At 39.2% G+C, this 16,138-nt stretch overlaps 1 protein-coding gene across 4 annotated transcripts in view; it reads right to left on the bottom strand.

Annotated features, from left to right (window-relative positions):
• Positions 1–16,138, bottom strand: part of LOC103034396 (mediator complex subunit 13L) — a 167,672-nt gene that overhangs the window by 48,394 nt on the left and 103,140 nt on the right. For all 4 annotated transcript variants that reach the window (XM_049474575.1, XM_049474584.1, XM_049474582.1 and 1 more), the window contains exons 3-4: positions 12,886–12,970; positions 11,584–11,667 (exon numbers count right to left, since the gene is read on the bottom strand). In XM_049474575.1, coding sequence (XP_049330532.1) covers positions 11,584–11,667; positions 12,886–12,970 — 169 coding nt within the window. The remainder of the gene's footprint in view (positions 1–11,583; positions 11,668–12,885; positions 12,971–16,138) is intronic.

The following is a 16,138-nucleotide window of genomic DNA, read 5'->3' as shown; positions in this document are numbered from 1 at the left end:
TTTAAATCTAAGAAGCAGACTGGAGCATATAGAAGTACTTTAAAATTAGTAGTCATTTTGTTTCTTTCATCTTGTTCTTTAATAGTCAGGCGTATCCAATAGCACCTCACACATTTTCCAATGTAAACTGCATCCATGCTGGTTGGATTTGTTGGTTGCCTCCAACTAGACTGAAGATGACCTGCTGTTATTCTGCCATTCTGGAGTCACTCCCTGACAGTGGTGTTTCCTACCAAACTTCCCACCAAGCTTCATTCATGTCACTTGATTCCTTCTGGGTGCCAACATTTCTTTTGATGATTAGTATATTTGAACAGTCAGAACAATTTCTACTGGATTTGTACCTAATCTGGAGTTGATTAAAGCTAAATTGTGTCATTTGTGAGTAAATATTCTTTATGTCTAAATGTGACAATAATACAAACACTTTAAACACATTTTAAATGGCTACCTTAGTGTTACAACTTGTAACAGAGCACGGTTGTAGTAGGACTTGCACATGTAAAGCGTTATCTATATAACCTTATCTGTGTTTTTATAGTTCTGGCGGTAAAGAGAGGGGAAGGGCTTTGTGTTAGATGCACTACAGCTATACGATGCTGCTATAATCTTTACGAGTCTCCTCTGTCCTCTCAGAGAGAACTGCCTGAATGGAAAGGAACAGGGCTGCTGTGTACAAAGTGTGGACACTTGTGGCAATGAGCGCATCCTACCAGCACAACACACTACTAACCCACTGTCACCAACATGCCAGTGGAGTCACTACAGTGCTGAGAAAAATGACCCACCACCCAAATAATAGCTGCTCTGTGGTGGTCTACTGTGGGGACCTGATCATTGAAGAACAGGGTGAAAGGAGGAAACAGATACAGGAGTACAGTCTGTAGTTATACAGGGGTTGGACAATGAAACTGAAACACCTGGTTTTAGACCACAATAATTTATTGTCTCGATGGACAGTTCTGGTGGAAACAGGAGACTAGCTGTCTTGGTCACAGATGCGTCAGCAACACGTGCACCAACAATTTGTCCTCTTTTGAACTCTGGTATGTCACCCATAATGTTGTGTGCATTGTAATATTTTGAGCAAAACTGTGCTCTTACTCTGCTAATTGAACCTTCACACTCTGCTCTTACTGGTGCACCGTGCAATTAATGAAGATTGGTCCCATTTTCCCATTTCACCTCTTGGCCCTACCCCTCTGTTGTTAGACAGAGATTATTCAGATGCACACTTCAAACCGAGGGTTTTTGAGAATCACAGGTAAGAAAAAATGACGATTGGCCCTTTTTTACCATGATTTAATGTGTAGTTTTAATGTTTCACAGTCAAATTCTTCATTACATGCATAAAAAAGATCGCTAGTAGCTTGTCTCAGAAGGTAGCTAGTTAGCTAACTTTCCCCTTCCACCTTAAATGGTACAACAGACGGCAGAAGCTGCAGCATTCAAGGAGGAACAGAAAAATAAGATAAAATAAAAGCTAATAAAAGCTCATTTCAGCTTCCCATGACAGAAAATAGGGCCAAAGGGTGAAATGGGATTGGGCCAATGTCCTTGCGTGGTTTATTGTTGCACATTTTGGTGGTTTATTCCTGTGTGAAACCAAACCAAACAGAAGGAGAAAACGAACCAATCATCAACTGATCCGAACCAAAGAAACCAACTACAGTAAAAAAAAAACACCCCTAAACTCATAACACTTCTCTGTGGTATAAAGTGTAGCTGTAGAGCCGCCTCGCCAGGTCTTTGAATTGCACTGTTTGAGCTCATTATTTTAAACGCTAGATGTTTATTTCATTATTTCTCTTTGTAATGTAAATGACGCAGAGTAGCATCCGTTGGATGCGCAAGTTAGCGTGACTTTAGACCCCAAAAAACAGCGGCTAAAGATCTAATTAGACAACCTGCTATTAAGGTGTCACTGGTGGGTAAACAGCGATAATCAAATTACAAACAAACCATTTTTTCCCTTCCAGCAGAGTTTCGTCAAGGTGATTATTGTTGCAGTCATTTACTTTCCATTTCACATCCAAAGCAATCAATGCGGCGTAAAGAGATAATACTTACACGCGTGGAGCCGATCAATAAAACAATAGCAGAAACCAATCTCCTCAGCTACCGCTACACTACCACCCCAGACAATTAGCAGCCTGTTAAGAAGAAGCTAGGAAGCTTTTAATAATGCACCATGCTTCAGAGGCATAAAAGAGAATAACAATTCCGTTAAGATGATCAAAGTCAATTCACTCTGCGCCTCTTTAACTTTAATGACTCTGACTTTAAAGAGTCCATATCCCACTTTTTTTTGTGTTTAATTTCTTTCCCCGAGGTCCACTTATGACGGTTGTGTTCTTCTGCACCAAAAAGACCCATAATTCAGTTTTACACAACCATTTTCATCCTCTCTGTAAAACTATTTATCTAACTAACATAGAACAGAACAGTTCTGTAACTGTAAATGAGCTTTGCTCTAAACAGAACTGGCAGGTCTGTGTCAAAAAGCAGTCCAGGCTGAAACACTCTTTATAACTTCAATCTAAAGTGTTATAAGTTACACTGACATGCCAAACATCAGGGGACGAGAGAACACGTGTCCCAATACTTCTGTCACGTTCCAGGGAAGCTAAAAAACACAGCACGTGACTGGCTGATAAGATAAATGATCCTCGTAACTTGCTCAGTGAATGTACACTCAGGGACAAAACAAATAATACACAAATAAGGAGTTGTTGTAATTAAATTGTTGTGAATGTTTTAAATGTGATGCTGCTCGACTCTACAGTATATTTAACATGGTACATACTCTTTAAAATTAAAATATGTACTTAAATACATACTAAATGTACTATTTTGTAACAACTTACGGCAACTTAAGTATATTTAACCACGTATATTTAAGCATTAGGTTGTGCTTTTTTCGTACAACCTCTGCGAACTTAAGTAGATTTAAGTATGTGTTTTTTAAACACATTTTAATACACTTGAAGTATATTGTAAATGTACTGCTTTGCGTGTTGATACACATATTGTTTACACCTTTATGCTACTGGGGGGAAAAAACACTAAAGTGCACTTTAGTATTATTTGATGCCACTAAATTGTTTTTTCTATCAACACAATGTCTAATTTAAAGCATATTGTCTAAAATACATTTAATGTAAATACTGAGAAAGTATATTAAATGGAAAAATTACTAATTTACTTCACCTAATTTAAACATACTTTTAATGCTCTTAAGTATACTTCCTTTTTTTTTACAAGAGTGGGCATGAATGTGGCATCATGTGGCACATTTGCCCACAGATGTTGTCGCTGGACCTGAAGGTCCTGCAAATTCATAGATTTTTGAAACTGGCATCTCAGCTGGTTCCGTAAATGCTGTGTGTGGGTGAGCATTATCCTGCTGAAAATGTTGGGTCATTGTGGAAGCACTTTTACATTCAGAAGACTCAGTGTCTAATCAACACATCTTACCTGAAATCATTTACATATCTGCCTAAAATATAAGCCCTATCCGGACAGGATTAGTTTCTTATTCATGGGGGGTCCTCTGTGATTTTATTCCTGTCTGAAACGACCATGTATGTGTTTTTCTCAGACGTCCTCTGAGAAAATTACAGGCTGAATTACCTACTGTTTTTCTCTGAACATCCGGACTCACATCTCTGAGTTTCGTCTTCTTGCATTTAATAAAATAACTATTGGTCCACTGCCACACACTGTAATTACAGTACGGGTGCACATTTCCATGGAGATCCACGTAAACACAACAGCGAGTGGAAATGGAGGAGCTACTGAACGCAATGTCATGTGACTGAGAAAGCCAAAAAAAAAATTACTGGTGCTCCTGTTTTTTACTGTTTCAGTCCGGATGCAAGACATTTATCACTAATTAGAAGTGTGAAATATTTTTCACAGACTTTCCCCTGAGAAACTAATCCCAACCGGATAGGGCTATAGAGGTACTGCATGACGAGTTTGGCAGCAATCTGTGGTGTGTATTTTGAGGTGTTTTTTTTTTTGCCTACAGCAAAAATACATAGCTTGTTGCATCACAAAAAGATTGAACTCTAAAAAACTATTTTTCTGCAGCTTCTGCATCCATATATTAACTAAGCAGATTAGGAAATTAACTGACAACTTTTTTATCAAGCAAATGATAACAGTGGATCGATTAAAAACATCTTACAGCTCATAAAAAAAAATAACTGAATTACAAAAAAAAATACACACAGCTTTAGCTTTTGACTTCAGTTAGTGATTTAGCAACTCAAAAGGGTTAATCATAGGAATGAAGGGTGAAGTACTGGTCTCAGATCTGTACGCACGTGGTCATTATTGGCTGCTTTATTCTTTTTTTTCTCTTTCTTTTTTTTTTTTCACGTCTGCTTTTCCTGAGCTGGGTAAGCAGCGTGGAGTGACCCCGTGATGTAGTCTGACACCCAATGTCCGTTGCCAAGGAGATGGCTAATGTCTCAATGTCATTCCTTTCCCCCCCTGGCCAAAGTGGGCTGAGGATAGCGTCCAAAACACACACATACACACATATACACACTTACACGCACACATATAGACATGATTACATATATACACACACACACACACACACACTGGGACACATTAAAAACATACAGTGTGCTTGCGATCATATGCACAAAAGCGCTGCAGAACTGAAGCTGACCTGAGATTATTTCAGATGTTCCAAATGCAAATATGGTCTGAGGCAATGCCAATTTATGAATTTATGCGCCGCTCACCTAAACGTGTTCACAGGCAGTTTATATAAAAGGCAGCTCTAATCCCGATCAACACAATCCAATCCTTCAACTGCCACACGAATGCTTAATTTATAAGCCCTACTCTCTCCCCTCTCTCTTTTGCGCGCTCTCTCTCACTCTCTCTCTCTCTCTCTCTCTCTCTCTCTCTTTCTCTCTCGTTCTCTCTCGTTCGTTCATTCCCTCTCTCACCCCCCCCTCCTCACCACCCTCCTTCTCTATCTCTCTCTGTGGGAGTCTGATGCAATCCGTTACCAATGTACAGTGCGCACTCTCCCAGACACAAAGAAAGGAGGGGAAGCGAGAGAGAGAGAGAGAGAGGGAGAGGAGAGAGTAGGTCTGGAGGGAGAGAAATAGAGAGAGAGGGAGCGAGAAAGGAGAGAAAGAGAGAGAGAGGGAGAGAGAGAGATAGAGACAGCGCAATAGGAGGAGGAGGGGTGCAGCATCTCTTCAGAGGAGATGTGATGGTACTCCCCATGCCCTGGGCAATACAAGGCAATGAGACTTAACTAAGCTGTGTGTGTGTGTATGTGAGTGTGTGTGTGAGTGTGTGTGTCTGTGTGTGTGTGTGTATGTGTGTGTGTGTGTGTGTGTTTGCTGCTGCGCCCCCTGCAGACCAGCTGCGCCGCTGTGTAACACTAGAAATCAACACAAAGGAAAGGTAAGCTGTGAGAAGTGAAGTAAAGAAGAAGAGTCTTGAGGGGCAACATAGCATCACATGGAGCAGGGGGCGGGGGGCTGAGGGCAGGGGGATGGGGGGGTGCTGAACACACACGTGTATGTGTGTGTGTGTAAGTGTGTGTGTGTGTATCGTTGGCCAGATTAATGCATGCAAATGCATGCCGGCTTGTGGATTCCTTGCTGGGGAAAAGTAGCGTGATGTGGTTATTATTTAACATCCATGTATTCAGAGAGGGGCGAGAGAGGTAGGTAGACAGTTAGAGAGAGAGAGAGAGAGATAGAGAGAGATAAAGAGAGTGTGAGAGAGAGAGAGAGAGAGAGAGAGAGAGAGAGAGAGAAAGAGAGAGATGGAGGAAAAAACAGCGCTGTTATGGAATTTAGTGTAGTGGCTTCATTTAGAGAGAGAGAGAGAGAGAGAGAGAGAGAGAGAGAGCAACAGACAGAGGAAGAGAGAGAGAGAGAGAGAAAGAGAGAGAGAGAGAAAGAGAGCAATAGAGAGAGATTGTGCTGTGTGTGCAAGTGTCTGGGCACATATGGATTTCTGTGTGTTAAGGAATGGCATGTCGTGTGTGTGCCCAATGTCTTTCTGTCTGTGTGTGTGTGTGTGTGTGTGTGTGTGTGTGTCTTTCTCTCTCTCTCTCTCTCTCTCTCTCTCTGTCTGACTATGTCTCTCTCTCTGAAGCAGGCTGTTCAATAATTCACTGCTTGGCTGTGTGTTGGACCCTGCGGGCGGCGCAGCAGCTGACAGTGTGGCACAGACAAAGCTGTCAAACTAGAGGAGAATCAGGTGGGCTTAACGGGGTCTAGCCCCCTACCACAGACACACACACACACACAGGTTCTGGTTTTGTCAGGACAGTAGTAGGTCATATTTTTTCTCTCACTTTTATACAAGTGGATTTTCTTCTTATTTCTCATTTCCTTAAAAATAATAAAAAATAGAAAATTGTGAACATTACTTTTTTACTATAAATTCTATTTAGTCTAGCAGGTATATAATAATCAAACTCTTAAATTAACCTCATAATACATATTTTTGCATTTTTTATACTATGCTTGTAGAGGATGCAAATGACCTATGTTTTGATTGAATGCCCTATATTACATCTCATTTAAAAATCAAAGAGGTTAATTTTAACATGGTTGGAAGTAACATACTGTAGTAAATATGTTGTTTTTTGTAACACCATAAAAATTAATAAAATATATATATATATTTTTTTTTGTTTGTTTTATTTCATTTGCTTTCATATATGGACTGCAAAGACTCAACTGTGTGTTCTGAAGCCTATTTAATGTAATGGATTTTTTGATTGTAAGTTCAAACTTTATGTAACTAATCAGTTTAAAATAAAAGAATGATAAAGAAATAAAATAATTGGCTTTTATAATTCTTTGATTTTACTACAAAGTCAGGACACTGTTGGTCCTGATAATATACCGAAACTTACACACTGACACACACAGCAACTCCAACCTAATGACAGACCCTCTCCCCACTCTGAGAGCTCAGCAGGGTGCCCTCCAAATCTCAGCTCCCCTTCACTGCTCACACACACACACACACACACACTTATACACACACAGACAAAGAGACAGATGTAAACATCCTGTGAGTCTGAACTTGTGCAGCACATCTGTCCTCACACACATACGTCGTCCTATATGTGAACATAAACATAGCGTCACACTACACACACACGTCCTGAGAGCTGCTCTGCCTTCATCTTTTTTTCCTTTACACACACACACACACACACACACACACACACACACACACAGACTCACACAGGCTACTAAGCCTCTCTCTCTTGAGGGAGACGACGGCTCCTCATTGTTCTAAAGGGAGTCAAGGGGGGTCAAACTCACACAGACAAGAGAGACAGAGAGTGACACACAGAGAGAGAGAGAGAGTGTGTGTGTGTGTGTGTGTGAGCTGTAGACGGATTCTCCACACTCTGACAGATTTGAGGATCTCCCAGTGCATATTCCCAGTCATGACTCTTAACCCTTTGAGGCACAGTGGTCACAGAAAGAAAAGTAACTGGAGCAGCCCAGTGGATATATTATCTATGTTTATGTCTATTTTAATGCTATATTTGAGCACATACAGTGCCAGTAACACACCTTTTAATTAAAATTCATTAATTAATTCAATTTATTTTAAGGATTTTACATACTGTGGATTATCTTATGAATAAAACATGGTTTGTTTAACACTATTTGTTTACAAAATAATTCCACATGTGTTCCTGTATATTTTCTTTTTAATGCCTTGCATATCTTTAGCTTTCAATATTAGTGAGGGACGCTCCTGATCTGGTAGTAGAAGGTAGTTAGTTAGAGGTGTTAGGAGAGTAAGTGCTATTTGAAGAGCTCTGTCTTCAGGAGTTTATTAAAGATAGTTAGGGACGCTCCTGATCTGGTAGTAGAATGAGGTTAGTTAGAGGTGTTAGGAGAATAAGTGCTGTTTGAAGAGCTCTGTCTTCAGGAGTTTAAATAAAGACAGCGAGAGATTCTCCTGATCTGGTAGTAGAAGGTAGTTAGTTAGAGGTGTTAGGAGAGTAAGTGCTCATTGAAGGGCTCTGTCTTCAGGAGTTTATTAAAGAATGTGAGAGATTCTCCTGATCTGGTAGTAGAAGGAGGTTAGTTAGAGGTGTTAGGAGAATACGTGCTCTTTGAAGAGCTCTGTCTTCAGGAGTTTATTAAAGATAGTGAGAGATTCTCCTGATCTGGTAGTGGAAGGTAGTTTGTTCCACCACTGGGGAACTCTGTATGAGAACAGTCTGGATTGCTTTGTGTGAATGTTTGGTACAGCGAGGCGACGTTCATTGGAGGATCCATCCATCCATCCCGCAACTTATAATCTGATATTAATTCATGTTGCCTTGCTATGAGCATGCTGGACAATGTCCAACCTCACTCACAAGATAACAGCTCATAATAACTTATACAACCCCTGGCAAAAAGTATGGAATCACCAGTCTTGGATGAGCACTCCTTCAGACATTTCATTCTGTAAAACAAACTCTGATCAAAAACATGATACAATAATAAGGTCATTCCAAAGTGCAACTTGTTGGCTTTCAGGAACACTCAAAGAAATGAAGAAAAAACATTGTGGAAGTCAGTGAATGTTACTTTTATTGACCAACCACAGGGAAAAAAATATGGAATCACTCAATTCTGAGGAAAAAAGTATGGAATCACTCAAATTGAAGGTAGAAAATAAGGACACACCTAGTCAATTTCCTTTCCCTAAATGGACACCTGCCTCAGATTAGATCTGCTCGTTAGTCTGCAGTTAAAAACACCTGCAGTCATGACACCTTGGAGGGCTGCTGGACGAATTAGAGTGGCAAGAACCATGGCTCCAACAAGAGAAATGTCTCTTGAAACAAAAGAGAGGATTGTGAAACTTCTTGAAGAAGGTAACTCTTCACGCATGGTTGCTAAAGATGTGGGCTGTTCACAGTCAGCTGTATCCAAGATATGGACCAAATACAAACAGCATGGAATGGTTGTTAAAGCCAAGCGTACTGGTAGACCGAGAAAGACATCAAAGCGTCAAGACAAGCAACTTAAGGCCATTTGTCTTGAAAACCGAAAAAGTACAACTAAACAGATGAAGCATAAATGGGAAGAAGCTGGAGCCAATGTATGTGACCGAACCGTAAGAAATCGCCTAAAGGAAATGGGATTTCATTACAGGAAAGCTAAAAGAAAACCATCATTGACACCTAAACATAAAAGAACAAGACTGCAGTGGGCTAAGGAGAGGCAATCATGGACTGTGGATGACTGGATGAAAGTTATCTTCAGTGATGAGTCAAGAATCTGAATTGGACTAGGTGATGATGCTGGAACTTTTGTTTGGTGCCGTTCCAGTGAGATTTATGAAGAGGCCTGCCTGAAGAAAACAACCAAATTTCCACAGTCCTTGATGATATTGGGCTGCATGTCAGGCAAAGGCACTGGGGAGATGACTGTGGTTAATTCTTCTATCAATGCACAAGTTTACATTGACATTTTGGACAGTTTTCTCATCCCTTCAATTGAACAGATGTTTGGAGATGAAATAATTTTCCAAGATGACAATGCATCGTGCCGTAGGGCAAAAACAGTGAAGGCATTCCTTGGAGAAAGACACATTCAGTCGATGTCATGGCCTGCAAATAGTCCAGATCTCAACCCAATTGAAAACTTGTGGTGGAAATTGAAAAAAATGGTCCACAAGAAGGCTCCGACCTGCAAAGCTGATCTGGCAACTGCTATCAAAGAGAGTTGGCACCAAATTGATGCAGAATACTGTTTGTCACTCATCAAGTCCATGCCTCAGAGACTGAAAGCCGTTATAAAAGCCAAAGGTGGTGCAACTAAATACTAGTGATGTATTTTGAATCATCTTTTGTTTATCTGTTTTTCATGATTCCATACTTTTTTCCTCAGAATTGAGTGATTCCATATTTTTTTCCCTGTGGTTGGTCAATAAAAGTAACATTCACTGGCTTCCACAATGTTTTTTCTTCATTTCTTTGAGTGTTCCTGAAAGCCAACAAGTTGCACTTTGGAATGACCTTATTATTGTATCATGTTTTTGATCAGACTTTGTTTTACAGAATGAAATGTCTGAAGGAGTGCTCATCCAAGACTGGTGATTCCATACTTATTGCCAGGGGTTGTAATACAGGTGTGGGTGTTCTTCAAAGCCTTCCACTACGATCAATTTACTTACTGTTATCCCATGACTTTTGGCATGTCAGTGTAATTTCCAGTAGTTGTTCAGTAATAAAAGTGAAGGTTAAGGGGTTATAAATTGTATGAGCTTGGCGTCTTTCAGTCAAACAAACAAAAAAAAAACTCTTGGTTTGCTTGTCTTGTTCTCCATTCTCTTATTTCTCCATCTCTTTAATTCACCCTTGATTCTGTTTAATTAATGCAAAAGTCTGTTCCAGCGGAGCGACTGAGCTGATCAGGTCACAGGGTGAAAAACAAGAGACGGAGCGGCGGCGCGTTTGCGAGCACAACTGTAAGCTCCTCATAGCAGTCTTTATAAATCAAAGGCAGCTCCGAACGCGCACAAGTCAAACATTTGCAATTGAAATGGCCTGACAGCCCACTAATTTGACTCCATTAGCTCTTTCCCAGCATCAATCTGCTCCCTTACACAAACGCACACACACACGCACGCAGACCTCTCACACCCTTGTGTACTTGGACCGTCTGGCACCCTCTCTCTCTCTCGCACGCTGTCACCCCTGTCACACGTCTGCAGCGCAAGTGCTGCTCCCACCTGCAAACTTGCTGCCACTGGGCCAACGTGTTCGCAGGTGGCTCCGGCGCCTCCAGGGACGCCTAAACGCTCCCAAAAACGTAACCACATGGTGCAAACTGCTCTGACACCACGCACTAAAAGATCTCCGAAGAGCCAGCGGTGGCAACGCTGCTCTCACTTCTCCTTTCTTAACCTACCCTGGACCATGGCATCATACTGGTGTAATGTGGGCTGGGTAGGTTCCAGGTGAGTTTTCATTGCAACCCATTTGGGCTTCCAACCCACTTTAAAAAAGCAGTCTTTAAGATTTTTTCTTTTAAACCCACTTTAAAGAAGCAGTCTTCAAGATTTTCTCTTTTAAACCCACTTTAATGAATTTGCCTTTGCAATTTTGTCTTTTAAACCCACTTTAAAGAATTTGTCTTTGCAATTTTGTCTTTTAAACCCACTTTAAAGAAGCAGTCTTTAAGCTTTTCTCTTTTAAACCCACTTTAAACAAGCAGTCTTCAAGATTTTTTTCTTTTAAACCCACTTTAAAGAAACAGTCTTCAAGATTTTTTTCTTTTAAACCCTACTATAAAGAAGCAGTCTTTAAGATATTTTCTTTTAAACCCAATTTAAAGAAGAAACAGTCTTTAAGATTTTCTCTTTTAAATCCACTTTAAAGAAGCAGTCTTTAAGATTTCTTTTAAATCCACTTTAAGCTCTCCATGTGCAGTGTACAGTTGTTCTACACATACAGGTCTCACATGGGCTTCATATCTAGGTGGTGGAAGGAGCAGAGGGAGGGTATGAAGGTTTAAGAACCAGAACAAATGTTCTCGAGAACATAAAATGTGCTAAACGTACCTGGTGCCGAGGTTCTTCTCATCCAGCTCATAAGGCTTGACGAACCACTTGCCGATTCGCACAAAGTCCTTCTCCATTAGGCATCTGGAAACAGACCAGAGCATTTAAACAAGTATGATTAAAAAAAAGATTTTATATATACTAATAAGAGTGCATTACATGCCATCCATGTGTTAAGACAGTGTAATAACAAAATTCATTAAATTTCAGGAATTATAATATATTATGTATCATAAATTATTTGAGTACTATTGTATAAATTAAGTAATTGTGGCACCGAGTGGTCCAGTGGTCTAAAGCGCTGCCACTATGAGCGGGAGGTTGCAGGTTCGAACCCCAGCTCATGTAGCTTTGCCATCAAGCTGCCGGCGCTTAGAGGGAGCAAAATTGGCATTGCTCCCTCTGGGTGGGTAGATGGCGCTCTCTCCCCACATCACTAAAGGGTGATGTCCGCAGCACAGGGCGTCTGTGAGCTGATGTATCGGAACCAAGCCGCTGCGCTTTCTTCCAAGCGTGCTGTGATGCTGCTCGGCAATGCTGCATCAGCAGCAGCTCGAAAAGAAGCGGTGGCTGACTTCACATGTATCAGAGGAAGCATGTGCTGGTCTTCACCCTCCTGGTGTTCGGGCATTACTAGTGATAGGGGGAGTCCTAATGAGTGGGTTGAGTAATTGGGTTGGCCGTGTAAATTGGGGAGAAAATGGGGAAAAATTAGAAATAATATGAAAAATTAAGTAATTGTAATTAGGTGATATTGTATGCAGAAATTAGGTAAAGGTTACCAAAAGAAAGGATTGATTCAGCAAAAATAATTTAGGTAAAGTTTACTAAAAGAAACGATTGACTGAAGTTCAGTTCGCTTATTTACTCTAGGTAACATTTAAGTCTTTAAATGTTACACAGAGTAACACTTCTGTGTAACATGAAGTTACTTAAATTTATCTGAAATTAAATTTACTTAAAAAAGCAAATGCAGAAAGTTGCGAAACTTTTTTTAAGTCAATTTTACTCATGATTTTTTTCAGTGTAGTATCTCCAGTGCAAAACTAAAGAAGCAAACTTCACACACCAAACCTACACAAGGTGATGGACTCGCAGCAGCAGTGTGTGCAGATGACTCACAGGGTGTGGGAAGCTTGGAGTGAGTTTAGTATTGCTCTATGAGGGTCTATGAGGGTAGAGCCAATCTGGAGTTAAAGGTTAGTCATGACTCTGGGCTTAAGAGACACGTGTGTGTGTGTGTCTGTGTGTGTGTGTGTGTGTGTGTGTGTGTGTGTGTGTGTGTGTGTGTTGACACTGTACCTTTCCAGTAGATTATGAATGGCCTTGAAGAGGAGTGTCCTGCACTCATAGGACAGCCCGCATTCCCACAGACCTTCTTCCACCACTGCAAGACAAACACACACACACACACACACATATTAGAACCACTGCTATATGTGCAAAAACTCCCCCAAACCAGTTCAAGGACCAAGAAATACAGACATCTGCAAGAATCAAACACAAAAGCAAAGATGCAATCAACCTGAACTGGTCCAGAACATTACAACCGAAATCCATGTTATTGGGTAGCAATGTTATTTATTTTTTATTTTTTTTGCAATGTCTAGAAAACAAAAGGGGATTTTAATCAGTTTTATAGCTTTAACATTTTAACTATTTAGTAGTAACATTGTCCAGGGAAGATCTTCCACTACTTTCTGATACTTCTGTGTTTGACTGCATTCAACAACAAGAGCATTAGTGAGGTCAGAATGTTGGATTCGTCCCAAAAGTACTGAATTGAGCACAGTCATTCCAAAAAACACAGTTCCACTGCTCCACACCTCATTGCTGAGGGGCTTTAACCACTCTAGCCCACGCCTAACACTAGGCACACTGCCAATAGGTTCATGTTTACCTGCTCCAAAGAGTTTGGAATACAATCAAGAGGAAGATGGATGATCACAAGCCATCAAACCAAGCTGAACTGCTTGAATTTTTGCACCAGGAGTGGCATAAAGTTATCCAAAAGCAGTGTGTAAGACTGGTGGAGGAGAACATGCCAAGATGCATGAAAACTGGGATTAAAAACCAGGGTTATTCCATCAAATATTGATTTCTGAACTCTTAAAACTTTATGAATATGAACTTGTTTTCTTTGCATTATCTGAGGTCTGAAAGCTCTGCATCTTTTTTGTTATTTCAGCCATTATTTCTCATTTTCTGCAAATAAATGCTATAAATTACATTTTTTTTATTTGGGAGAAATGTTGTCTGTAGTTTATAGAATAAAACAATAATGTTCATTTTACTCAAACATATACCTATATCATAGAAAATATCATAGCAAAATCATAGAAACTGATTTAGAAACTGAAGTGGTCTCTTAATTTTTTCCAGAGCTGTATGTATATACACCGATGGCTGTGGTAGTCTAAAGTGAGGTGTGCTTAAGTAAATTTCTGGTGTATTGCTATAATGGCAGCAGGAAACACAGGTGCGCAACTGACTGATTAAAACAGTCTGACGTTCAATCCTATCTCAGCTACGCAGGTGAGACGTGCACACTCAACATGCATACACCCCCATTCGTCACACACACAAATGGACACACCTCAGTGCAAAAACCCAACTTTTACATCAACAAAAAAAAAGAATACTGTACACAATCAAATAACATTGCACAGGTCAGTATCCTCTGCTGGGAGGCGCAGAAGCTCTGCTGCGTTAAAATAGCAATCTGCCAAAGTCAGAGCACACCTGGCTCTTAAAAGAAATGGCAAGTGAAACACTGGTTGGTTTATTTCACTTTACACCCAAAACACGACCACATTTAATTAACAGAATTAGTACATGCCTTTTGCACATTTTGAGCTGTCCTTATGATACCAAAGACACACTGACACGCCCTAAATCAAGCTGCACAGTGTGTGACTGACAGCTTATCGCTAATAAATCGCTAAAATTGGGCCCATAGTGTTTATAATTCATAATAGAATAAGGTAAATTGAGATTATTTTATACAGTAAATTAACTTAATATGGAATTGAGTTTATATTAGTGTCTTTTTTCTATATTTCTTATTACATCATATTTATTAATTTAATATATAAAAAAACAAAACATAACATCACATAGTAATCGTATAAAACATAATAAAAATATTTAGGTAAATCACCACAGGTTTAAAGTAACAGGTTTGGGCCTTTATTTACAAAGAAAATATATTAATTTAACACATTTTACATCACGTCAAATATATAATTCATGTACATTCATATTCTTTATAATCTAAAGGTTATTAAATATTTATTATTATTTATAAGTATTAATCAGTATAATGCTAAAAGCTGAATATATGGTAGTTTTTACACTGCAAAAATCCTTTATAACCACAGTACAATCTTAATTTGTTGAATGTGTTAAACACTCATCCAAAAGATGCTTCATTTTTTTTTTCATATGCAAATATATGTGATATTTGTTTATATCATGTCTTATTTCCATATCTGAACAACATTCCTTTGGAAAATATCAAACAAACAAATATCAACACACTAACTGTGCTATTTATTTATTATATGTTGTGATAGATAGATAGATAGATAGATAGATAGATAGATAGATAGATAGATAGATAGATAGATAGATAGATAGATAGATAGATAGATAGATAGATAGATAGATAGCGTATTAAGATAGTATATCAATCAGGATTTATAAAGCAAATGTAAAGTTTTAATTATGATCCAACAGGGTTTAGAAAGCTATTTTAACAAATCCTGCTTCAGCTTCAGTAAAAATGCAGCTGATTTGTTTTCTATTCTTTTCTGGATCCCTGCTGCGCATCCCCCATCCCACCCCCCAACACACCTAAGCTATTAGAGAGGGGATCTGACAGTCCTAATCAAAGAATCCCTCCATCTCTCTCTCTATTTCTTTCTGTTTTTTTTTGTTTCTTTATTGCTCGTGTACATTCAGAGAGAAGACTCTGGCAGCAGTTGAAAAACGCTCACTGTTTAACTTCAACCACAAGCGTGTGCGTAACGCAGGAGCTCATTTATCTCAGCGGTGTGTTTGCTTTAGCTTGTAAAAAAAAACAATATAGCATTAGAATAAGTACCGGCTAAGATTAATGTAGTAACACCAAATAACACGACGTTTTTACTTTCAACTTCCAGTAGCTTATGTTTCCAGGTACTGCACTGATCTGTTCAAATCCACCAGCATCTGATCATTTATCACATGATATAAAATCCTACAGCTCTGAGAATACTAACCGACCAAACCAGATACTGGATAAAGGCTGTTGTTAATGCTGGACTTTCTAAAGGATATGTAAATATATAATATATAAATATGGTAACACTTTATTTTAAGGAACACAGATTAGGCGCATATTAATGTCTTATTATTTGCTTAATAATGCCTTAATAAACATTTGTAAATGATTTATTCACTATGTTTTAGCCTTTATTCTGTGTAAGTGTTATTGGTGCTTAATTAGGGGTCTGTGATTGATTAAATATTTATTCAGTTCTTTTTAGTGTCTAATTAGTGATGAACAGAACCT

Source organism: Astyanax mexicanus, chromosome 1, assembly GCF_023375975.1.
Source record: "Astyanax mexicanus isolate ESR-SI-001 chromosome 1, AstMex3_surface, whole genome shotgun sequence".
NCBI classification, from domain to species: domain Eukaryota; kingdom Metazoa; phylum Chordata; class Actinopteri; order Characiformes; family Acestrorhamphidae; genus Astyanax; species Astyanax mexicanus.
The sequence above is the reverse complement of the archived record's forward strand: the minus strand, read 5'-3'. Positions and strand labels throughout refer to the sequence as shown.